Here is a 24,458-nt window from a genome sequence, read left to right as displayed (position 1 = left end):
AAGACAAATGGATCAATAGAGAGCCTAGAAACAGACAAAAATATGTATAGCCAACTGATCTTTGTAAAAGGAACAAAGGCAATACAGTGGAACAAATATCTTTTTTTCTTTTTTGAGATGGAGTCTCGCTCTGTCGCCCAGGCTGGAGTGCAGTGGCCGGATCTCAGCTCACTGCAAGCTCCGCCTCCCGGGTTCACGCCATTCTCCTGCCTCAGCCTCCCGAGTAGCTGGGAGTACAGGCGCCCGCCACCGCGCCCGGCTAGTTTTTTGTATTTTTTAGTAGAGACGGGGTTTCACCATGTTAGCCAGGATGGTCTCGATCTCCTGACCTCGTGATCCGCCCGTCTCGGCCTCCCAAAGTGCTGGGATTACAGGCACAAGCCACCGCGCCCGGCCCAAATATCTTTTTTCAACAAATGGTCCTGGAAAAACTAAACATACACATACAAAAAATAAATAAATAAATCTAGACATAGACTTACATCCTTTCCGAAACTTAGCTCTGCCCTGGTCTCTCAGCAGGTCAGAAAATACACCAAAGTTCCTGGAAGCTTTCCCATGCTTGACACTCCCAGAATATCCCTCCACTGGAGACAGACATGTGATTCCACATCTGGCTGAGGGAAATTTCAGAAATGCTCATAGTGTCTCTCACATGCAATTCATTTTTTTTCTTCTTTTTTCCAAGGTTCATTTTAAGTTCAGGGGTTGCATGTGCAGGTTTGTTACATGGGTAAATTGCATGTTGCTGGAGTTTGGTTTACCAATGATGTCACCCAGATCGTGAGCATAGTAACCTCTTCCTCAAGTTTTTTGTTTTTGATCCTCATCCCCCACCCTCCACTCTCAAGTAGGCCTGGGTGTCTATTGTTCTGTTCTTTGTGTCCATGTGTACTCAATGCTTAACCTTCCACTTAATGAGTGAATATGTGCAATATCCGGTTTTACGTTCTTGTACTAAGTTTTTTTATTTTTAATTTTTTTTTTAGACAGTCTCACTCTGTTGCCCAGGTTAGAGTGCGGTGGCAGGATCTCAGCTCACTGCAACCTCTGCCTCCCTGGTTCAAGCGATTCTCCTGCCTCACCCTCCCGAGTAGCTGGGACTACAGGCACCCGCCACCATGCCTGGCTAACTTTTGTATTTTTAGTAGAGACAGGGTTTCACAATATTGGCCAGGCTGGTCTCAAACTCCTGACCTTGTGATCCACCTGCCTTGGCCTCCCAAAGTGCTGGAATTACAGGTAATTTGCTTAAGTTAATGGCCTCCAGCGGCATCATGTTGCTGCAAAGGACATACTTGCATTCTTGTTTAATCCATGTGTAGTATTCCATGGTGTATATGTACATTTTTAAAAATCCAATCCATTGCTGATGGGCATGGAATCTAGGCTGATTCTATGTCTTTGCCATTGTGAATAGTGCTGCAATGAACATACAAGTGCATGTCTTTTTGGTAGAACAATTTATAGTCCTTTGGGTATATGCCTGTAATGGGATTGCTGGGTCGAATGGTAGTTAAGTTTTTGTTTGTTTGCTTGTTTTGTTGTTGTTGTTTTTGAGACAGAGTCTTGCTCTGTCGCCCAGGCTGGAGTGCAGTGGCACAATCTCAGATCACTGCAAGCTCCGCCTCTTGGGTTCACGCCATCCTCCTGCCTCAGCCTCCCGAGTAGCTGGGACTACAGGTGCCCACCACCACACCTGGCTAATTTTTTTGTATTTTCAGTGGAGACAGGGTTTCACTGTGTTAGCCAGGATGGTCTCCATCTCCTGACCTCGTGATCCGCCCGCCTCAGCCTCCCAAAGTGCTGGGATTACAGGCTTGAGCCACCGTGCCAGGCCCAAATTTTTTGAGAAATCATCAAATGGCTTTCCACAGTGGCTGAACTAATTTACATTCCCACGAGCAGTGTGTAAGTATTCCCTTTTCTCCACAACCTTGCCAGCATCTATTATTTTTTGACTTTTTAATAATTGCCATTCTGACTGGTATGAGGTGGTATCTCATTGTGGTTTTGATTTGCATTTCTCTAATGATTAATGAACTTGAGCATTTTTTCATATGCTTGTTTCATAAATGTACGTCTTCTTTTGAGAAGTGTCTGTTCATGTCCTTTGCTCATATGTTAATGTTTTTGTTATTGCTTGTTAAATTCCTTATAGATTCTGGATATTAGAACTTTGTCAGGTGCATAGTTTGCAAATATTTTCTCCCATTCTGTAGGTTGTCTGTTTACTCTGTTAATAGTTTATTTTGTTGTGCAGAAGCTCCTTCCTTTTTTTTTTTTTTTTGCAATTGCTTTTGGAGACTTTGTCATGAAATATTTGTCAACGCCCCCGTCCAGGATGGTATTTCCTAGGTTTTCTATAGTTTTAGGTCTTATATTTGTCATTAATCCATCTTGAGTTGATTTTGTGTACATGGAGTAAGGAGGTTCAGTTTCAATCTTCTGCATATGGCTAGCCAGTTATCCCAGCACCATTTATTGAATAGGGAGTCCTTTCCCCATTGGTTTGTTTTCCCCATTGATTTGTTCCCCATTTGGTTCAGCTTTGTTGAAGACGAAATAGGTATAGGTGTGCAGCTTTATTACTGGGTTCTCTAACATGTTGCATTGGTGTATGTGTCTGTTTTTATACCAGCACTATGCTGTTTTAGTTACTGTAGCCTTCTAGTGTAAGTTTGAAGTCAGGTAGTGTGACACCTCTGGCTTTGTTCTTTTTGCTTAGGATTGCATTGGCTATTCAGGCTCTTTTTGGTTCCATGAGAATTTTAGAATAATTTTTTCTAATTTTGTGAAAAATGACATTGGTAGTTTGATAGGAATGGCATTGAATCTGTAAATTCCTGTGGACAGTATGACCATTTTAACAATATCAATTCTTCCTATCCATAGCATGGAACGTTTTTCCATTTGTTTGTGTCATCTCTGATTTCTTTCAGCAGTGTTCTGTGGTTCTCATTGAAGAAATCTTTCGCCCCCTGGTTAGCTGTATTCTTAAGTATTTTATTCTTTTTGTAGTTATTGTGAATGAGATTGAATTGTTGATTTGACTCTCAGCTAGGATATTATTGGTGTATAGAAATGCTACTGATTTTTGGCCAGGTGCGGTGGCTCACGCCTGTAATCCCAGCACTTTGGGAGGCCGAGGCAGGGGGATCACGAGGTCAGGAGATCGAGACCATCCTGGCAAACATGGTGAAACCCCGTCTCTACTAAAAATACAAAAAAATTAGCCAGGCGTGGTGGTGGGCGCCTGTAGTCCCAGCTTCTAGGGAGGCTGAGGCAGGAGAACGGCGTGAACCTGGGAGGTGGTGGAGCTTGCAGTGAGCAGAGATCGCACCGCTGCACTCCAGCCTGGGTGACAGAGTGAGACTCTGTCTTAAAAAAAAAAGAAAAAGAAAGAAAAGAAAGAAATGCTACTGATTTTTGCACATGATTTTGTATCCTCAAACCTTACTGAAGCTGTTCATCAATTCTGGGAGCCTTTGGGCACAGACTATGGGGTTTTCTAGGTATAGAGTCCTATGATCTGCCAAGAGAGAGACTTTGACGTTCTATCTGGAAATCTTTATTCTTTCTCTTGACTGACTGCTCTGGCCAAGACTTCCAGTACTATGTTGAAAAGCAGTTGTGAGAGATGGCATCTTTGTCTTTTTCCAGTTCTCCAGGGAATGCTTCCAGCTTTTGCCCATTTGGTATGATGTTGACTGTGAGTCTGTCATAGATGGCTCTTATTATTTTGAGGTATGTTCCCTCAATGCCTAGTTTATTGAGGATTTTTAACATAAAGGGCTGTTGAATTTTATGAAAGGTTTTTCAGCATCTATTGAGATGATCATGTGCTTTTTGTTCCAGTTTCTGTTAATGTGACGAATCACATTTATTTATTTGTATATATTGAACCAACCTTGCATCCCAGGATTAAAGCCTTCTTGATGGTGGTGGATTAGCTTTTTGGTGTGCTGCAGAATTCACTTTTTATTTTCTTTTTCTTTTTTTTTTTTTTTTTTTGAGACAGAGTCTCACTCTGGTGCCCAAGCTTGAGTGCCGTGCCATGATCTCGTCTCACTGCAACCTCCGCGTCCTGGGCTCAAGCGATCCTCCTGTCTCAGCCTCCTGAGTAGCTAGGATTACAGGTGCCCACCACCACACCCGGCTAATTTTTGTATTTTTAGTAGAGACGGGATTTCACTATGTTGACCAGGCTGGTCTCGAACTCCTGGCCTCAGGTTATCTGCCTGCCTTGGCTTCCCAAAGTGCTGGGATTACAGGCGTGAGCCACTGTGCCCGGCCGGGAATTCATTTTTATACTGACAGGATAATAGCAGCAGGGCTCTGAAGTGTCACTTAGGTTTTATGTTTGTTTTTAGAGCCAGGGTCTCCTTATATTGCCCAGGCTGGTCTTGAACTCCTGGGCTCAAGCAATCCTCCCACCTTAGCCTCCTGAGGAACTGGGACTACAGGTGCATACTATTGCATCCTGCCCATTTTTATACTGAAAATGTCACAACAGCAGTTGAAGGGGTTTCTAGGTTCACTGCAGTCATATGCCTTTTTCTAACACAAACCTTGTTGCTAAACGAGTGCACTACATGGGCTAAACATTTTCTCACATTTGCCACATTAATAAAGCCTTTCTCCAGCATGAACTATTTGGTGCCTGTCAGGAACAGAGAAGGGACTGAGATTTGACCCTTATGGCAAGTTACAAGTTACCCTGACAAACTATGAGAGCCAAGCTTTGAGCCTCCAGAACAGGTCTAGAATCCACACTCTCAACTTCCTTTTTTTTTTTTTTTTTTTTTTTGAGATAGAGTCTCACTCTGTCACCCAGGCTGGAGTTCAATGGCATGGTCTCAGCTCACTGCAACCTCAGCTTCATGAGTAGCGGGGATTACAGGTGTGCGCCACCACACCCGGCTAATTTTTGTATTTTTAGTAGACACGGGGTTTCACTATGTTGGCACGGCTGGTCTCCTGACCTCGTGATCTGCCCGCCTCGGCCTCCCAAAGTGCTGGGATTACACGTGTGAGCCACCACGCCCGGCCCATACTCTCCACTTCTTATCTCATAAGATAGTAGGGAGGATACAATAAAATAATATGAATTAAGTGAACATGAGCATAACTGGTCCAGAATAAGCAGTCAGCAAACAGTACTGATGTTGGGGCTGGGTGTGGTGGCTCATGCCTGTAATCCCAGCACTTTGGGAGGCTGAGGTGGGCAGATCAGCTGAGGTCAGGAGTTCAAGACCAGCCTGGCCAACATGGCGAAACCCTGTCTCTCCTAAAAATACAAAAAATAGCCAGGCGTGGTGGCAGGTGCCTGTAATCCCAGCTATTTGGGAGGCTGAGGCTGGAGAATCACTTGAACCTGGGAGGTGGAGCTTGCAGTGAGCCGAAATCACACCATTGCACTCTCCAGCCTGGGCGACAGAACAAGACTCCACCTCAATAAGCATAAAAATAATAATAGTATTGATGTTATTAACATCATGGCTATTCCTTTTGTTTGATCAATGTACATTGGTTTTTCTAGGTCATAAGGTATGGAACAAGTATGTCCATCCTAACAGCATGTGAACTAAGGCCTGGAGGCTAACAGCCTGGGCCTCTAGATAGGCGTCTTCTGTGGATTGAGTGGGCTGAGCTGCTAAAACAAGGGGTTAAAGGGAAGGATTGAAGCTTGGAGGGCCTTCCCCCACCCCCTTTCGGGTTTGGACTTCAGTGAAGAGAACTGGAAACCAAAAGGTAACGCTCTCTGCACTCTCAAAGGCAGGATGGGTGGCAAACGAAGGTCCAGGTCTTGGGTAGAACCAAGGCGAATTGCAGAGCCAGTTCCACCTCCAGGGGGCACTGCAACTGACATGCCAGCCACTGTGGCCGGCTTCCTCAGATGCCTCACAGAAGCCTATGACTCAGTCCCCTGCTGTGCAATCATCTTACTTTTAGGTAATGGCATCTTAAAATCTTGACTATTTCACAAAAATTAGCTGGGTGTAGGCCAGGTGTAGCGGCTCACGCCTGTAATCCCAGTACTTTGGGAGGCTGAGGCGGGTGGATCATGAGGTTAGGAGTTTGAGACCAGCCTAGCCAATATAGTGAAACCCCGTCTCTACTAAAAATACAAAAATTAGCCAGGTGTGGTTGCATGAGTCTGTAGTCCCAGCTAGCTATGTGGGAGGCTGAGGCAGGAGAATCACTTCAACCTGGGAGGCAGAGGTTGCAGTGAGCCGAGACCACACCATTGCACTCCAGCCTGGGTGACAGACTGAGACTCCATCTCAAAAAAAAAAAAAAAAATTAGCTGGGTGTGGCAGCACATGCCTATAATCCCAGGTACTAGGGAGGCTGTGGCAGAAGAACTGCTGGAACCCAGGGGGCAGAGGCTGCAGTAAGCCGAGATAGCTCCACTGCGCTCCATCGTGGGCAACAGAGTGAGACTCTGTCTCAAAAAAAAAAAAAAAAAAAAAAGGCTGAATATTTCACAAGCCCTTTGGGGAGCCTCAAAAGCAACTGTTACGTTGGAGCTGGATTTCCCAGACAGCCTTGGATCAGGAGAAAGCCTGGGAGGTGGAGATGGGTCAGGTCCTAAGAGAATGGGTAATTACTGGGCTTGGTAGTGGTGGGGATAAAGACAGAGCCTGGGGCATTCACAATACCTGTGTCAAAGGTTTTCCAGAGACAACTTGGCAGATGACTGCAGTCAGGCCTGAGTCTAGGTGTCAAGGCAGGGAGTGGGGAAAACAATATCATCTCCTTTTAGGGAACCACAGGGGCTTGTGGGTAGAGGAACAGTATTGGGAGAGTCAGGGGTTGTCGATGTGGCCCCTGGCACTGAAGTCTGCAGGCAAAGGTGCTCAGTGGATTCCACATCCAGGAATCTTGGTGTCTCCATAAGGCCAGCATGGAGGCTACAGTAAGCGTTCCCAGCATCTCTGGACTTCTGGGCAGGTCAAAGGATAAGGTCAGCAGGCTGTGGCACGGGCTGTTCTGGCATCACCATGGAAACATCCCCACTGCACTGACCCCCAGCATGGCTGTTACCTAATGGCCCAAGTGGAGAGATTAGAGCACAGAATGGGAGCAAGGTGTTCAAGATCTAACCGTGGCTGCCCAAGCAATGTACAATTAAGCTCTGATGGCCCATGCCACTCTCCCACCCTTCATGCAGCTTACCTGGACATTTACTCGGGCTCCACTGACCTCTGTCTCCAGTAGTGTTGAAAGAAACTTCAGAAGGTATGTTTTTCAGGGCACATACTTTTTGGCGTGGATGTCATTTCTTCCTCTAGACGGGTAGGTCTGAAGCAACCTGAGTGGTCCAGAGGACTTCTGGAATTACCAGGGAGGTGTCAACTTGGCTGACTGTGTTTTTGCCAACAATGAGACTGGACAGGGTATATAAGTCCTTCCATGGGTGATGTCATCTCCTTCCTCTCTTCATGGTGCTAGGTAGGGCAGACAGGCACAAGGGCATGAGAGATAGCAGCAGTTGCCACTCACCCAGTGACATAGTATGGGGCAGACTTGGGGCTCTCCATCCTTCTCAGGCCAGCCCTTTTGAGGGCGGGGTGCGTTTAAGGGGTTTAACCCTTATCTGGAAGTCATAGCGTAGCCCGGGGATCATTCATGGACTATACATTGGTTTTGCTGAATAGCACTTTTTCCTAACTCCTTAAGTGTTTTGTAAATAGGTAGGAACTTTTACAAACGAGGTGATTTCCACATACAGTTACATATCTCCCATTCCTCTTGGAAGTCTGGAGAATCCAACAGTCTTGTGTTACCTTGCCCACCCTCTTCCATTCCTTGTTGGGGTTAGCCCTGCCTCAGTGAGAATGTAACCAGAAAGGAATGAAGATCACAGCTGCTAGAGTCCACCAGGAAGCCTCGCTGAGTCTCGCCTAACAGTCCTAGAGTTCCTGACCACATAGTGATGCCCAAAAGGTGCCTGGTCCAAGGGAGCATGAGAGGAAGGTATAAAAATTATTTTGGTGGCCGGGCACAGTGGCTCACACCTGTAATCCCAGCACTTTGGGAGGCCGAGGCGAGCGGATCATCTGAGATCGGCAGTATGAGACCATCCTGACCAACATGGAGAAACCTTGTCTCTACTAAAAATACAAAAAAAAAAAAAAATTGGTTCTTTAAAAGGCCAGGAGCGGTGGCTCATGCCTATAATCCCAGCACTTTGGAGGCCGAGGCAGGTAGATCACGAGGTCAAGAGTTTGAGATCAGCCTGACCAACATGGTGAAACCTCGTCTCCACTAAAAATACAAAAATTAGTTAGGCGTAGTCGTGTGCACCTATAATCCCAGCTACTCAGGAGGCTGGGGCAGGACAATCGGTTGAACCTGGGAGGCGGAGGTTGCAGTGAGCCGAGATCGCACCACTGCACTCCAGCCTGGGTGACAGGGTGAGACTCTGTCTCAAAAAAAAAAGCCTTTTGGCATTTGTATGGCTTTGATAGATGTGCAGGTCTGCAGGTCCTGAGAACCTTACCCTGCATGGACTCAAGCATCAAAGCAAAGTTTTGGCTGTCCCTATGGACTGGATACAGTTCCTTCAGGTCACTGGTCTCACTCACTCCCTAATTCCTCACACCCGTATTTCCTTACCATTTAGTATACCGACTTGACCACTGTCTGAATACAAGGAAGTGACACTGCCTAACACAGTCTGGCATCCAGATGGCAAATGTTCATAACAGCATTATTTATAATAGCCAAAAACTGAAAACAATCCAAAAGTCCATCAACTGGTGAATAAATAAAATGTGGCATATCCATGCAATGAAATGCTATTCAGCAACACAATAAATAAAAGAGTGATTTATAACATGTATGAACCTCAAAAACATTCCAGTAAGTGATAAAAGCTGGACACAAAAGGCCACATATTACATGATTCCATCTACATGAGACATCCAGAAAAGACATAAAAAGGATTAGTGGTTGCCAGGGGCTGGGGGCGGATCTTAGCTGCAAAGGCTGTAAAGGAACTTTTGAGTCTGATAGGAATGGGCTAAGATGATGTTTGTACAACTGTATAAATTTACTTAAAATCATTAAATTGTACACTTATAATGGGTGAACTTTATACGTATATTATTTGACAGTTCAATTAAACTGTTTTTTAAAAAGGAGGTATAGAGGATGTTTGTCACAGTCCTGGAGTTCCTGACCACATGGTGGTAACCAAAAGTACCCAGCCCACTAGGAAATGACAGGAATTCATAAAACCTTTTGTTATGAGTAGAGCTGTGGGAGATAAACGGGTGGATAGGCCTCAAGACATTGCACATCCTCATTCTGCAAGGGTTCAGTCACCAAGCAGTTTGCTAGGCTCCCCATGCTCTATTTCCTCACATCCAGCGTTTCCTTATCCACTTATGATACTTGACCTAGTGCTTGTATGAATACCAGAAGGTAATATACTACCAAAGTGTGGCCTCCAGAGGGCTTGCTTTCGACATTGCTGGGGGAGACATTCCTTGGAAGAGAGGCTACTTTCTTGCTTCTTCCAGACCAACCACTCCCCTCTCCAGGCAAACTCCAGGTGGGAAACTTCAGAACACAGCCCTTCATTCTTTCCCAGGGGCAGCCACAATTAGACAGAGAGATGCTCCCTGCTGCTGTGCCCTGAGTCAAGTGCACAGGGGCTCCTCGTGGCCAGTCTGAGAACACCTTCATGCTCAATTCACTCCATCCTCTAAACAGGACTCCAATACCAAAGGTGAACCAATGAGTGATGAATGCATTATGACACAGTCCAGTGTACTCTCTGAGGTAAGGGCACCAGGGCTAGGTGATGACAAGAATGCATAAAACCTCTGTTATAAGTACTTAATGAAGACATCATGGATGTCAAATGCACACTTTACAATGTCTGTGGAAAATGGGAAACTTACCCACAAGTCCCTCAGAAACTATCCAATCAGGGCTGGGCGCGGTGGCTCACGCCAGTAATCCCAGCACTTTGGGAGGCCGAGGTGGGTGGATCACTTCAGGTCAGGAGTTTGAGACCAGCCTGGCCAATATATGGTGAAACTCCATCTCTAGTAAAAATACAAAAATTAGGCAGGCATGGTGGCACCATCCTGTAATTCAAGCTACTTGGGAGGCTGAGGCAGGAGAATTGCTTGAACTTGGGAGGCAGAGGTTGCAGTGAGCCGAGATCACACGACTGCACTCCAGCCTGAGCAAGAGTGAGACTCTGCCTCAAAAAAAATAGAGAGAAGAGAAGAGAAGAAAAGAAAAAGAAAAACAGAGAGGCCGGGCGCAGTGGCTCACGCCTGTAATCCCAGCACTTTGGGAGGCCGAGGCGAGTGGATCACGAGGTCAGGAGATCGAGACCATCTTGGCCAACATGGTGAAACCCTGTCTCTACTAAAATACAAAAAATTAGCCAGGTGAGGTGGCACATACCTGTAGTCCCAGGTACTTGGGAGGCTGAGGCAGGGGAACTCTTAAACCTGGGAGGCAGAGGTTGCAGTGAGCTGAGATCGCACCACTGCACTTCAGCTTGGCGACAGAGACTCTGTCTCAAAAAAAAAAAAAAAAAAAAAAAAGAGAGAGAAAGAAATTATCCAATTAGGCTCCTTACTTGGAATGGGGTCATGTCCATATCAAAGCCCATCACGAGTGAGCATGATACCACCCCAATGCGTGCAAGGCCCCTACCATCCCTCCAAGGTAGTATAAGCAGGAAACAGGGAGTGACTTACATTAAGCAACTGGGAAGTCACCATCAAACCCAGATGGGCTTCCACCACAGGACCCAGTGGTGTCATAGCTCTGCCAAGGTCCCTCAGTGGGCTGCAGAACATGGGTTCTGTCGGCTTCTCCACATGCAGGGCCATCATGGAGTGTCTCCTCAGGGAGGAATCCTCTACACAAGGTTTAGCCATGGCTGAAGGCTACTCATGTAGGGTCTGTTTTTTTTTGTTGTTGTTGTTTTGAGATAGAGTCTCACTCTGTTGCCCAGGCTGGAGTGCAGTGGCGTGATCTTGGCTCACTGCAATGTCCGCCTCCCGAGGTCAAGTGATTCTCCTGCCTCAGCCTCCTGAGTAGCTGGGATTACAGGCGCCTGCCACTACGCCCGGCTAATTTTTCTGTTTTTAGTAGAGACAGGGTTTCACTATGTTGGCCAGGCCGATCTCGAACTCCTGACCTCAAGTGATCTGCCTGCCTTGGCCTCCCAAAGTGCTGGGATTACAGGCATGAGCCACCATGCCCAGTTGTGTCTTTTTTTTTTTTTTTTTGGTGGGGGAGACAGGGTCTTGCTCTGTCACCCAGGCTGGGGTGCAGTGGCTCCAACTCAGCTCACTGCAACCTCAGCCTCCTGATGTCAAGCGATTCTCCTGCCTCAGTCTCTGGCATAGCTGGGATTACAGATGTGCGCCACCACGCCCAGCTGATTTTTGTATTTTTTGTAGAGAGGGGGTTTTGCCATGTTGGCCAGGCTGGTCTCGAACTCCTGACCTGAGGTGATCCCCCTGCCTCAGCCTCCCAAAGTGCTGGGATTACAGGCATGAGCCACCACACCTGGCCAGTGTGAATTCTTTTATATTAAATAAAGGAGCTGAAGACCTTCCTACATTTACTATAATAAAAAGGCTTTTCTCCAGGGTGAAGTTTCTGGTGCCAAGCAAGGCAGGAGCTGTGGCTGATGCTCTCCCACACTGGCTGCACTCATAGAGGTTTTTTCCAGTGTGAATCACTTTGTGCACATCAAGGCAGAAGCTGCAATTTTTTGCTCTCCTACATGCTACACTCACAATGCTGTAAAGTAGCTGGTGCTACATAGGATTAAAACTGTGAGAAGAGGCTTTCCAACATTAGCTGCATGCACTGGGCCTTTCTCTGGTGAGAATTCTGCAGGATGAAGTTTCATACTTCACTGAAAGCTTTCATGTAGTTATTGCATTTGTACAACCATTCTCTGGTGTTAATTTGTTTTTGCTAATGAAAGCAGAGCTCTGAATATAACATTTATGAACCTCAAGTCAGGTACCAGGGAAGCCACCAGGACAGCTGGCACTGCCCCACTTTCCCTGAACTTAGGAGTCCTTCATAGGGTATGACCATTTTGGTGCAGAAGAGAGTTTTGCAAAATTTTGCTCACGGCTGGGCCACACTCCTTGCGCTTATGGGGACTTTCTCTGGGGTGAATATTTTGGGCTCAAAGGAGGTAGAGTTCTGGCTGGAGGATTCCCCATGTTACTACACTTGTAAGGCCCTTCGAAGATGTGCGTGTACTCCTGCTTTCTCAGGATGAAGACAAAAGTGAAGGCCTTCCCATGCTCATAACACACTTGCAATTTTTCCCACTGTGAAGTTTTTTGGTAGGACAAAAGGTTTGCTTCTCCTCAAACACCTTTCCATATGCTATGTATTTATCAGATATCTCTTCAGTGTCAGTTCTCTGTAGGTTCTGCAAAATGTGGAGCTGCAGGGCCCCCGTCTCTGGTGACAGGCCAGTACCATGCAGTGAGCGAAGCCCAGGTCTTGAACCATTGACACCTATGCCTACACTCCTCAAATGGAACAAGCCAGTCTCATGGAAGAACGGGTTTTCAAAAACTATGTATTTATGTTCTATTTATTTTAGAGATAGGATCTCACTTTGTTGCCCAAGCTGGACTCAAACTCCTGGACTCAAGCGCTCCTCCTGCCTCAGCATCCCAAGTAGGTGGGACTATAGGTATGAGCCACCATGCGCAGATAACAACTATTTAAAGATACATTATCAGTTCAAGACACATTACAGGGAGGCCAATGGTAGGAGATCTGGCCATTGGAGGGGAGGAGGGGAGAAGGGGAAAGAATGAGTCTTGGAAGACAGAGAGGAGGCCATCCAGGGAACAGGAGTCAGGGGAAAGTAGGATAGAGTGTCAGAAAAACGTCAGGAAAATTTTTTTAAAAGGCACGGCTGGCCAGGCACGGTGGCTCACGCCTGTAATCCCAGCACTTTGGGAGGCTGAAGTGGGCAGATCACCTGAGGTCAGGAGTTCGAGACCAGCCTAACCAACATGGAGAAACCCCGTCTCTACTAAAAATACAAAATTAGCCAGGTGTGGTGGTGCATGCCTGTAATCCCAGCTACTCGGGAGGCTGAGGCAGGGGAATTGCTTGAACCCGGGAAGTGGAGGTTGCAGTGAGCCGAGATCATGCCATTGCACTCCAGCCTGGGCAACAAGAGTGAAACTCTTGTCTCAAAAAACAAACAAACAAACAAAAAAAGGGCATGGCTATACATCCTGGTGCCAGGACAACAGAGGGCACAACTCAGGTACCAGGTGAGCCACCAGGGCACTGCCAACAGCTCTCCTACAGCTGTCTTCCATTCAACAGAACTGGTGCACCATGGGGCCTCTCTGTCCATGGCCTAATTCAAGCCACCCTGTCCACCAGCCAGGTCTCTTCATTAGTTCTAGTTAGGTGATCACACGGCACGGGTGGCGGCAGTGATCCTATAGAGCTCTGATCAAGTGGTTTGTGAGAAGGCAGCCCACGTCAAGGTGATCCACCGCATGACAAACCACGGTAGGCGAAGATCACCTGTGCAGGTATATAACTGGGAAGAACTGAACCTCACAAAGTCAATGCTCAGTGACCCCACCATCAATGACCATGTCAGTGCCCACTGGGACTCGCAAGGGACAGCTGCCAGAAAACTTCTACTAGAGTAAGGGGATGTGGCAGAAGGGACAGAAAAGTGACAGATCCTGACAGCGTAACCTAGCCAGGAAACGACCCAGCTGCATGTGATATGCTACACAGGTTTTGAGACTTATGATTCCAGGCCGGCGTTGAGGGGCGGGACTTCCGGCACCGCCATAGTGGTCCTCATTTTCCGGCTGGTGGGTTGGGCTACAGGAGACCTCCGGAGCCGGACAAGGGCGAGGGAGTGGGTGCAGGGGCCGTCACTGCAGCTTCACAAGGTTGTCAAGGTCCCAGGGCAGAAGGTGTGGGGGTTTATGAAGCAGCCAGGGATAAGTAGCAGAACACTGGCCAGTGCCAGGGCCAGCAGCACCTCCCACAGGGAACAAGGGAAAGGCGGAGGAAAACCTAGATTTCATGTGTAGGGGAAAGAGAAGACACAGTAGCCTTACCTAGTGAGCACAGGAATACAAAGCTCTGTAGCATCACGTCACTATAGAAGCCCCCCTGGACCTCACTAAGGAGCCCCACATTTTTGGAAGATGTACTGACCCTGCCCTTAAAGGTCACTAAGCCCTGCAACACCAAGTCAATGGGCAGACAGATGTGATCTAAGCACTGGGCATGAGCCCTAGCCACTGGTCCTTAGTCTCAACACTTCACCGCGAGGGCCCATCTGTAACTCCAAACTAAAACCCCCCTTTCCAAATCCTATCCTCAGGCCCTTCCCTGGTCCAGGCCACCAACATAATGCAGTCTGGAGGTCCGGAAACCACACCAGAATACTATACATCCAGAGGCCCATTTGACTCCTCCACTCACAGGCCTCCAGACAATTCAGACCCTATAACTACAAAATCCATCACTAATCTTCCAAGAAACGTCCTCCTCCTGCCAACTGCCAACCTCTATTCTCCACAGGAGGCATCCTAATTCTTCCTAACTACTTGGGATGGTCCTTCACCCCTACTCATGCTTATTCCACTTATCTAACGTAGCAAAAAATTCCATTAGCTCTATCTTGAAGATCTATTGGGAATCTGATCACTTCTCCCATCTCTCTTGCTTCCGTTCTGGACAGGCCACTATCATAAGTCTGGAACAATACTGCAATAACCTCCCCACAGTCTCCCTGCTTCCAGCCCCGCTACAACCACCTTCTCCAGTAGTGTGTTCATTCAGCAGCCACTGGAATACTTTCCAAATTCTAAGTCAGGTCATGTCCATCCCTTTTCTGTCCAACACCTTTCATGGCTCCCAGCGCCCTCAGTGTGCCAGGAGAGGCAGGACTCCTCTTACACTCTCCACTCACTGCTGAGGGGGCACGAGATCCTTCCTGAACGCTCAGGTCAGTCTCACGTCCAAGTCTTCGCATATGCAGATCCCTCCTCCTGTACCCTCCACGTCTCAACAAACTGGATTCTGAAATGGTGACCCCCCCAACCTGTGAACGCTCCACACTGTTTGGTGGGGCTGCAGAGGACCTGGGGAAGGTACTTCTCAATTGGAGACTTAGGGCAATGGTGCTGAGTCCAGCCGAGTGGGTGCCAGGAGACCCTTGGCACACGCTCCAAGCCTGCAGCCGGGCGCACGCTGGGTCAAGACCTCCCAACGCGTGGCTTTTCTTGGCCTCGGCCTCGCGCTCCTTAAAGCCGACACAACGCCAAGGGCGACCACTCCCGGGAGCCGCGGACACCTCCGCGCGATGCGACCTGAGGGTCCCACTGGGCCGGCTTTATCTACGGCCGGGGGGAACACTGGGGCTCGGGGGGCGATATTCGCCGCGGTAGGGGCGCTTATATGTCACGGAGGCGGAACTTCCCCGACTCTCGTGCCTTCCTCACTCCTGTTTTCACGGGCCCAGGGAGCCTCCAAGATTCCGTCCCTCGCCTGACAACGCGGTCCCTTCAGATGCAGACAAAATCGAGAAATGCCAAAGTGACGGTCCGAGGACGACGACAGAAGTCCCGCTTGCAGACTGATTGGCCCGCGTCTTCCACCCCGCCCGGAAGTGCCCTTCTCCTGGGCTGCCAATGGCCAGCCCTGAGGCACGGCGAGGGTCCTTCTGGATAATGTAGTTTCCGTTGCGTGAGCGGCGACGCGATAAACGCCTTTCCTCAATCACCTTGGCAACGGCCTAGCGGCAGCGTGACGGGCACAGGAAAAATAGCGTCATAGTCGGCGGGGAGCCTTGAGCCAATGAAGGCTCGGACCAGGAGCAAGTCAGAGCCGGCATTGAGGGGCGGGACTTCCGGCGCCGCCATTGCGGTCCTCATTTTGCGGCTGGTGGGTTGGGCTACAGGAGGCCTCTGGAGCCAAACAAGGGCGCGGGAGTGGGTGCAGGGACCGACAACGCGCCTTCGCACGCACCATAACCCCCGGCTAATTACTATGCTTTTATGAGCCAAGGTGTTCCCGAAAGTGGAGCCAGCGCCACGCGTCTCAGGGGTCTCCATCCCCAGCCTTCCTCCCTGCGGTGCCCGGAGGCCTTGCGCGCATTTTGTATTAGGGAAGACAGGTCCTGAGTGCGACCGTCACCCAGCGTTCGCGCCACTCAGTGGAAGTGTGAGGGTTCGGCTGAGCGGCAGGGCTAGCCCTAGCGCCTCCTAGTATGGCCCTGCCCAGCCCACAGGTTCCAATGGGGTTGCCAGCGTCGCTGATGGGCCCGGCGCAGGTGAGTGGAGGTGCCCCAGGCCCTCACCCGCTGGGATTCCGGCCCTTAGGATCCTGAAGCCCAGATAGAGGGGATGTTGGTGTCCTGCGGCTCTTGGCCGTGTCCTGTCCTCACACGTGGGTCTTGGGACTCCTGCCCTGGGAGTCACTTACCCTTACCATCCTGAATCCAGGCCAGGCGTTATATCGAGGGATTCCCATTTCTGGAATCCTGTGGAATGAGATCTGGAAGGCTGTCCCAGGCACAGGGACCAGCATGTGCACCTTGCTTGGTTGTGATGAAATGGAAGCATTCCAGGGACTGCAGGTCTCCATTTAGTCTGGTGGAAACAGAGCAGGGAAACCAGAGTTAGGCCTGGAATGGCAGCCTGAGGAGCTGGGCCTGTATTCTGATGGTGGTGGGAGCCATGGAAAGTTTGGAGCAAAGGAAGGAGGTGCTCTGACTCCAGTCTTAACAGACTCCCTATAGATGCCTAGTGGGCAGCAGACTGGAGGGATGGTGAGGGTGGAGCAGGAAGGCCAGTGAGGAGCTGACAGACGTGGTCCAGATGTGTGCTTTGGGTAGCTGGACAGAGGGGTGCCCATGGAGGTAGGACAGATGGTTGGCTTCTGAATCTGCCCAAATTGGGCCATAGATTACCGGATGTGGGACAGTGAAAGAGAGTGAAATGTTAAGATTGACTTTAGGCTGAGCGCAGTGGCTCACACCTGTAATCCCAGCACTTTGGGAGGCCGAGGTGGCCGGATCACTTGAGGTCAGGAGTTCAAGACCAGCCTGGCCAACATGGTGAAACCCCGTCTCTACTAAAAATACAAAAAAATTAGCCTAGGCATGGTAGTGCGTGCCTGTAATCCCAGCAACTTGGGAGACTGAGGCAGAAGAATCGTTTGAATCTGGGAGATGGAAGTTGCAGTGAGCTGAGATCATGCCACTGCGCTCCAGTCTGAACGACAGCGAGACTCTGTTTTAAAAAAAACAAAAAAAACAAAAAAAGGTTTCCAGGCCCAGTGGCTCGCGCCTGTAATCCCAGCACTTTGGGAGGCCGAGGCGGGCGGATCACGAGGTCAGGAGATCAAGACCATCCTGGCTAACACTGTGAAACCCTTTCTCCACTAAAAATACAAAAAATTTGCCAGGCGTGGTGGCAGGTGCCTGTAGTCCCAGCTACTTGGGAGGCTGAGGCAGGAGAATGGCATGAACCCGGGAGGCGGAGCTTGCAGTGAACCGAGACCACGCCACTGCACTCCAGCCTGGGTGACAGAGCGAGACTTCATCTCAAAAAAAAAAAAAAAAAAAAAAAAAATTGACCTTAGATCTTTCAGATGTGGAAGTTGGTGTGAGGAGTAGATTTCAGGGGGAAGATAAAGAGTTGGATTTTGTTGTATTTAAGATGTCCCAGACACTACCAAATTGAGTTGCCAAGTAGACCCCTAAACATGCGATTATGAAATTACGTCGGGTTTAGGCTGGAAACATCCAAGGGATGGATGCTTGTTGGTGGACACTGCGTGCAGTTGTGGGTTGGGTTCAAGATAGTGGCCGAGCCTCCTAAACAGGGAGTAGGTCTAGGACAAAAATGAAGCATAGCGGCAGAAGTAGGATGAGAGTTGGGCTTTGGTTTAGGTTGATTTATCTCTCTACAGCTCACTACATTGTCATGGCCGTCCTTCTTGTGGTCAGGGCATGTTACCTCCTCTTAAGTAGGGTCCTGGGGTTTTTGTCAGGCTGGTGTAGTGGCAGGATCAGAAAGGATCAGCCTAAGCTGAGTCCCCAAGCCAAGGTGGGGGCCAGTGGGTCTTGGATTTGAGTGTTAGGAAGAGCAAGGACAGCTATGACTGGGGAGGAGACAACACATACAAAGGCAGAGATATAAGAGGAAAGAGATATTTGAGATCTGCTTATGGTTCTGGGCAGCTGATGGTTGAAGAAATAGGGAAAGGACGAGAGGCATTGACTTGAGGGGCTATGGCTGCCTCTGGCAGTGGGGTTTTTGGAGCTCTGTTGTTGGCTTGGACCAGGATTGGATCCTGGTTGCGTCTGTCAGGTATGCTATGTGCATGGTGAGATACTAGGGAGAATACCTACAGTGTGAACAGGGAGGAGGTGGAAATATAAGAACTGTATGGTCTGAGGAGTCACATGTAAAGGTGAGGGAATGTGAACCATTGGGCCCATGGCCCTGGTACAAGAGTCTTAAGAGAAAGGGAAGCCCAAATTTTCTTATGTTTGGGAGGTATGAGCCAGAAGTCACAAGGAAAATTGACCAGCAGGAGGGAGGAGGCAGCATCCATCTGCCCACCTGCCTGTTGTTCCTCTAGGTTGGATTGGCCTGGATACAGTGACCAGTGGGACTACTAGGAGAGAGGGGCACCATTAATTCCAGGGCATGTTAGGCGGGGGCCCTGAGGAAGAAGATAAGCTGCGGATGGGTGAGTAGTGGATGGACTGAGAGGATCATAAGAAAAAGAGATGTTAGTGGTAGATGTGGCAGGATTCCGAGTCACACGGCAAGGGCCACACGGCAAGGGCCTGCATATTTCCATTTGACCAATTGTTTGTTTCTTTGTCAGCATACCTCTTGGCCCTGTGGCTCAGCTGTCCCCACATTGAAGAGCCTGGTAACCTTTGAAGATGTGGCTGTATATTTCTCCCAGGAGGAGTGGGAGCTCCTTGATGCAGCCCAGAGGCACTTGTACCACAGTGTGATGCTGGAAAACCTCAAGCTCGTGACCTCACTTGGTAATACCCTGTCCCAGCATGGTGATGACCAGCTTATGCCCTGTGTCTTTTCCTCATAGAAAGCTCTGTTCATCCCAAAGCCAGATCACGGGTACTGCTTCCTTCTCAGGTTTCCTGTTGTAGGTGCTGGGGTGCTGAGACTCTGCTGTGTGTACTTCTCCTATCGCTCTCTGAGCAGCCTCATGAGCTTTCCTAATAGCTGTTGCCCAGAAGCCTTGTGGAGGCAAAGGTTGGGGATCAGACATCTCCAGTCTGCCTAACAGATCCCACTGAGCTTCACCAATCCCTGGTTGGGTTACCCAGTATGAAGCCATGCCCAGATTTTGTCTCTGTCTCCAGTGGGATTTTTTTTTTTTTTTAGATGAACTCTAGCTCTATTGCCCAGGCTGCAGTGCAGTGGCGTGATCTCGGCTCACTGCAAGCTCCAGCTCCCAGGTTCATGCCATTCTCCTGCCTCAGCCTCCCAAGTGGCTGGGACTACAGGCACCAGCACCACACCCGGCTAATTTTTTTGCATTTTTAGTAGAGACGGGGTTTCACTGTGTCAGCCAGGATGGTCTCGATCTCCTGACCTCTTGATCCACCTGCCTCGGCCTCCCAAAGTGCTGGGATTACAGGTGTGAGCCACCGCGCCCAGCCCTCAATGAGATATTTTTTAAAAACAGCTTTATTAAGATAAATCATACAATTCACCTTTTCAAGTACACAGTTTAGTGATTTCTGTATGTTTTCACATGGTATAATCATTGCTATAATGTAGTTTTAGCATGTTTTCATCACCTAAAGAGAAACTATAGGTCTCATTAGCAGTCCCATTAGCTGTCACTCCCCATCTTTCCTTATCCCTTTCCTTCCGGTCCTAGGCAACCACTAATCTACTTTCTGACTATATAGATTTACGTTTCCTAGACATTTTATAGAATACTATGTTTTTCTGTGACTGGCTTTCTCTTAGCATGTTTTTGAAGTTCATCAGTGTTGTAGCATGTATCAGTATTTCGTTCTTTTTTACAGCCAAATATTCCAGTGTGTAGATGGACTACAGTTTGTTTATCCATTTATCAGTTGATGAGCATTCAGCTTGTTTCCATTTTTTAGGTGTTAGAAAAAAATGCTACTATAGAAGCTGGGCGAGGTGCCTATAATCCGGCTACTCAGGAGGCTGAGGCAGGAGGATCACTTGAGCCCAGAGGTTTGAGACCAACCTGGGCAATGTAGCAAGACCCTATCTCAGTTTTTAAAAAATACTGCTATGAACAGTCTTGTACACATTTTTGTGTGGATGTGTTTTTAGTTCTCTTGTGTAGCTCTGTAGGAGCAGACTTGTCAAACTATTTTCCAAATTGGCTGCACCATTTCACATCCCTATCTGGAGTGTATAAGTGCTCCAGTTTTTCTACTTCATCTTAATGTATTGTTGTTTATTTTTTTATTATTATTTTAGCTATGTTAGTGAGTGTGAAGTGATATCTCATTGTGGTTTTGGTTTGCATACTCCTCATGATTAAGGATGCTGAACTTCTTTTCATATGCTTATTGGCCATGTGTGTATATATCTTCTTTTACAGAAATGTCTAAGTCCTTTGACGCACTTCTGTGTCCTTGCCCCTGGGGAGGTCTCCCTTATTCTGTTGCTTGGCTGGTCCCTATCCTGCCAATAGTAGTGGGCCCTTCCTCACCCTGATGGCCCTGTTGGCCTATCAGCAATCCCTGGGACCTCTTCTTGAGTGTGAATTCCTGGGTAACATTTCTAATGAAGTCACCCATTCCCACCAAGTAGAATAGTTAGTTAACTGGCATTTCTGTATTTTCAGGTTGTTGGCATGGAGTAGAGGGTGAGGAGGCCCATCCCAAGCAGAATATTTCTGTAGAAGAGGTGTTACCAGTCAGGATCCCCAATGCAGATTCTTCCACCAAGAAAGCTAACTCCTGTGACATGTGTGGGCCATTCGTGAAAGACATTTTGTACCTGGCTGAGCATCAGGGAACACACTGTGAGGAGAAACCCCACCCATGTGGAGTATGTGGGAGAGACTTTTGGCTGAATGCAAATCTTCACCAGCACCAGAAGGAGCATAGTGGAGGGAAGCCCTTCAGATGGTACAAGGACAGGGATGCACTTATGAAGAGCTCTAAAGTCCATCTGTCAGAGAACCCCTTCACTTGCAGGGAAGGTGGGAAGGTCATCCTGGATAGCCGGGACCTCCTCCAGCTTCAAGCTGTTGACAGCGGGCAGAAGCCGTATTCCAATCTTGGGCAGCTTCCAGAAGTCTGTACCACACAGAAACTCTTCAAGTGCAGTAACTGTGGAAAAGCCTTCCTGAAGAGCTCCACTCTCTTCAGCCATCTGAGAACTCACTCTGAAGAGACACCATTTGCATGCCCAACAGGTGGAAATTTCTTAGAGGAGAAATCAACCCTTGGTAATCAAAAATTTCACACTGCGGAAATACCCAATGTGTGTAAGGAGTGTGGGAAGGCCTTTAGTCACCCATCTAAGCTGAGGAAGCACCAGAAATTTCACACTGAAGTAAGATATTATGAGTGCATTGCGTGTGGGAAAACCTTCAATCACAAACTCACATTTGTTCATCATCAGAGAAGTCACTCAGGAGAAAGACCTTATGAGTGCAGTGAATGTGGGAAAGCCTTCAGTAACAGATCACACCTCATTCGGCATGAGAAAGTTCACACTGGAGAAAGGCCTTTTGAGTGCCTGAAATGTGGAAGAGCCTTCAGCCAAAGCTCCAATTTCCTTCGGCACCAGAAAGTTCACACACAGGTAAGACCTTATGAGTGCAGTCAATGTGGTAAATCTTTCAGCCGAAGCTCTGCTCTCATTCAGCACTGGAGAGTTCACACTGGAGAAAGACCGTATGAATGCAGTGAGTGTGGAAGAGCTTTTAACAATAACTCCAACCTTGCTCAGCACCAGAAAGTTCACACTGGAGAACGGCCTTTTGAGTGCAGTGAATGTGGAAGAGACTTCAGCCAAAGCTCCCATCTCCTTCGACATCAGAAAGTTCACACTGGAGAACGGCCTTTTGAATGCAGTGATTGTGGTAAAGCCTTCGGTAATAGCTCCACACTCATCCAGCACCAGAAAGTACATACTGGGCAAAGGCCTTATGAGTGCAGCGAATGTAGGAAATCCTTCAGCCGCAGCTCCAGCCTGATCCAGCACTGGAGAATTCACACTGGAGAAAAGCCTTATGAGTGTAGTGAGTGTGGGAAAGCCTTCGCTCACAGCTCCACTCTCATTGAACACTGGAGAGTTCACACAAAAGAAAGGCCTTATGAGTGCAATGAATGTGGGAAATTCTTTAGCCAAAACTCCATTCTCATTAAGCATCAGAAAGTTCATACTGGAGAAAAGCCTTATAAGTGCAGTGAATGTGGGAAATTCTTTAGCCGAAAATCTAGCCTTATTTGTCATTGGAGAGTTCACACTGGAGAAAGGCCTTATGAATGCAGTGAATGTGGGAGAGCCTTTAGCAGTAACTCCCACCTGGTTCGTCATCAGAGAGTTCACACACAAGAAAGGCCCTATGAATGCATCCAGTGTGGAAAAGCCTTTAGTGAAAGATCTACACTTGTTCGGCACCAGAAAGTTCACACCAGAGAAAGGACTTATGAGTGTAGCCAGTGTGGGAAACTCTTCAGCCATCTTTGTAACCTTGCTCAGCATAAAAAGATTCATATTTGAGTAGAGCCTTATGGAAGTGGTCTTCATGAGAAAATCTTCAGCCAAGTCAAACTTTATGCAGCAGTATCCCCATACCAGAAAAATTACCTACATGTACTACTAATGTGGAAAAGCCTTCAGAAGCTACCCTGTTTCTGACCAGCCCAGGAACCTTTGCAGGGCCGTCTCACCCATGCAGCATAAGGCAGAAGCCATGGCCACTTTCCATCTTGCCTGGATCCAAAAATTTGCAGCAGTCCTGTCCTCTGGCTTGGGGAAAACAGTACCCTGAGCCTCCCTTCACCTGTCCTGTAGGGATTCAGGACTGTCCTCAGCTCACTGGAATGGTTTAATTCCCATTGCTTCTGAGAGGGTTAGGCAGTGAACTGAATGCATGCTGGCCGAGGGGCCTTGAGGGAAATCTAATTTGAGCTCAGGAAGATGCACATTCCTCGTGGATGTAGTCAAGTCTGTGTTTAACCCCTAAGATGTGTCCATTGAGACCACAAATCACCTGCCACTGGAATCACCTACCTTGTCTGCACCATACGCGTGATAATAAAGACCTTATTGATCAGGTCACCTTTAATCTTAGGGGTTCTGTTGGGGTAGGTTGAGAAAATGAATGGATAGAGTGGGGAGTGCCTTTTCAGGGCACAAAATCTGCCTGAGGGCACAGTAGAAGAGCAGGTAGTTGCTCTGTCCTGTTGTAGCCTACTTTGCATTGCTATGTGAAAGACTGAAAGGCTCTGGATTGAACGTAGTGGCCTATGTTTCAGTTACCACAGGGCCCAGAGCTTACCCTGAGGAAAAATAAATCCGTCTACAACACTAATGTGTCACAGGGTCACCAAGGCAAAGACCTAGAGGGGTCCAGGGAGGACTCTGTGCATAGAGAAACACTGGATGTGAGGTAATAACTAGGAATTTGGGGAGACTGTGGTGAACTAGGGCACATGCCATCATGGACAAAGAAGCAGCCGTAGTTCCCCATCAACTGGGACTCTGCAGGGTGAGGGTGTGCAGAACAACTGCAGAGCTGCAGACCTTTGTATTTGCCATGTTAAAGTTTTTGCTATAGTTAAAGCAGATAAATGCAATATTGTTTACATTCACTTCTCTCAAACTGTATCTTGGCACCCATCACTCCCCAGGTAGGAACTGGGGACTGAGAGAAGCAATAGCCTGACGTCCAGGAAAGTGTTTTTTGTAGTCTGGCCAGGGTTTCTGGTCACTAACACACACTTCATGCCTTCACAGTCTTGCTGGCCAACAGAGTGGGCACAGGCAAATGGGGGCGTTTAACACAGTTGACAGAGCTAGTATTTTAGAAGGAGATTGAGATTTGGAACCTTGCAGAATATGGTGTTTAGCACCTATTTTAAAAAGCTTATTTACCATGCAATTTCATCATCATCACATGTGAGTTGTTGCTGTTTCTTTGACCTCCCCCATACAAGGAAGTACTCATGAGAGCACTGGCTGGGATGTGAACAGGAGTCCCCATAAAGGAGAGGCCTGGCCAGGTGCAGTGGTGCACACCTATAGTCCTAGCTGCTTGAGAGGCTGAGGCAGGAGGATCTCTTGAGCCCAGGAGGTTGAGTCCATCCTGGACAACATAGCAAGGCCCCATCTCTAAAAAAGAAAAGAGTGAAAGAAAAAATAAATAAATAAATAAATGGGAGACCC

At 48.0% G+C, this 24,458-nt stretch overlaps 1 protein-coding gene and 1 long non-coding RNA gene across 3 annotated transcripts; one reads left to right on the top strand and one right to left on the bottom strand.

Moving 5' to 3' along the window:
• Positions 1 to 385: 385 nt before the first annotated feature.
• Positions 386 to 10,473, bottom strand: LOC116271640. 2 transcript variants are annotated; one of them, XR_004180247.1, is made up of 3 exons: positions 10,435 to 10,473; positions 6,666 to 7,454; positions 386 to 617 (listed from the first exon to the last, which is right to left on the bottom strand). It is a non-coding gene; the product is annotated as an uncharacterized LOC116271640 (long non-coding RNA). The 2 variants fall into 2 exon arrangements; XR_004180248.1 differs by lacking the exon at positions 10,435 to 10,473 and adding an exon at positions 9,918 to 10,022.
• Positions 10,474 to 15,870: 5,397 nt separating this feature from the next.
• ZNF132 (zinc finger protein 132) lies at positions 15,871 to 23,351 on the top strand. Its single transcript, XM_003916262.5, has 3 exons — positions 15,871 to 16,345; positions 18,916 to 19,084; positions 20,899 to 23,351. Exons 1-3 carry the CDS (start codon positions 16,283 to 16,285, stop codon positions 22,788 to 22,790), a joined length of 2,124 nt encoding a protein of 707 aa, XP_003916311.2. The 5' UTR covers positions 15,871 to 16,282; the 3' UTR covers positions 22,791 to 23,351.
• The last annotated feature ends 1,107 nt before the right edge of the window (positions 23,352 to 24,458 follow it).

Source organism: Papio anubis, chromosome 20 (assembly GCF_008728515.1).
Source record: "Papio anubis isolate 15944 chromosome 20, Panubis1.0, whole genome shotgun sequence".
NCBI lineage: Eukaryota > Metazoa > Chordata > Mammalia > Primates > Cercopithecidae > Papio > Papio anubis.
The sequence above is the reverse complement of the archived record's forward strand: the minus strand, read 5'-3'. Positions and strand labels throughout refer to the sequence as shown.

Bases quoted from the DNA above. Each gene is read 5' to 3' on its own strand.
- ZNF132 (XM_003916262.5), top strand. From the start codon at position 16,283: ATGGCCCTGCCCAGCCCACAGGTTCCAATGGGGTTGCCAGCGTCGCTG. The intron at 16,346-18,915 runs GTGAGTGGAGGT...TTTCTTTGTCAG, and splicing joins CGCTGATGGGCCCGGCGCAG to CATACCTCTTGGCCCTGTGG. The intron at 19,085-20,898 runs GTAATACCCTGT...CTGTATTTTCAG, and splicing joins CAAGCTCGTGACCTCACTTG to GTTGTTGGCATGGAGTAGAG.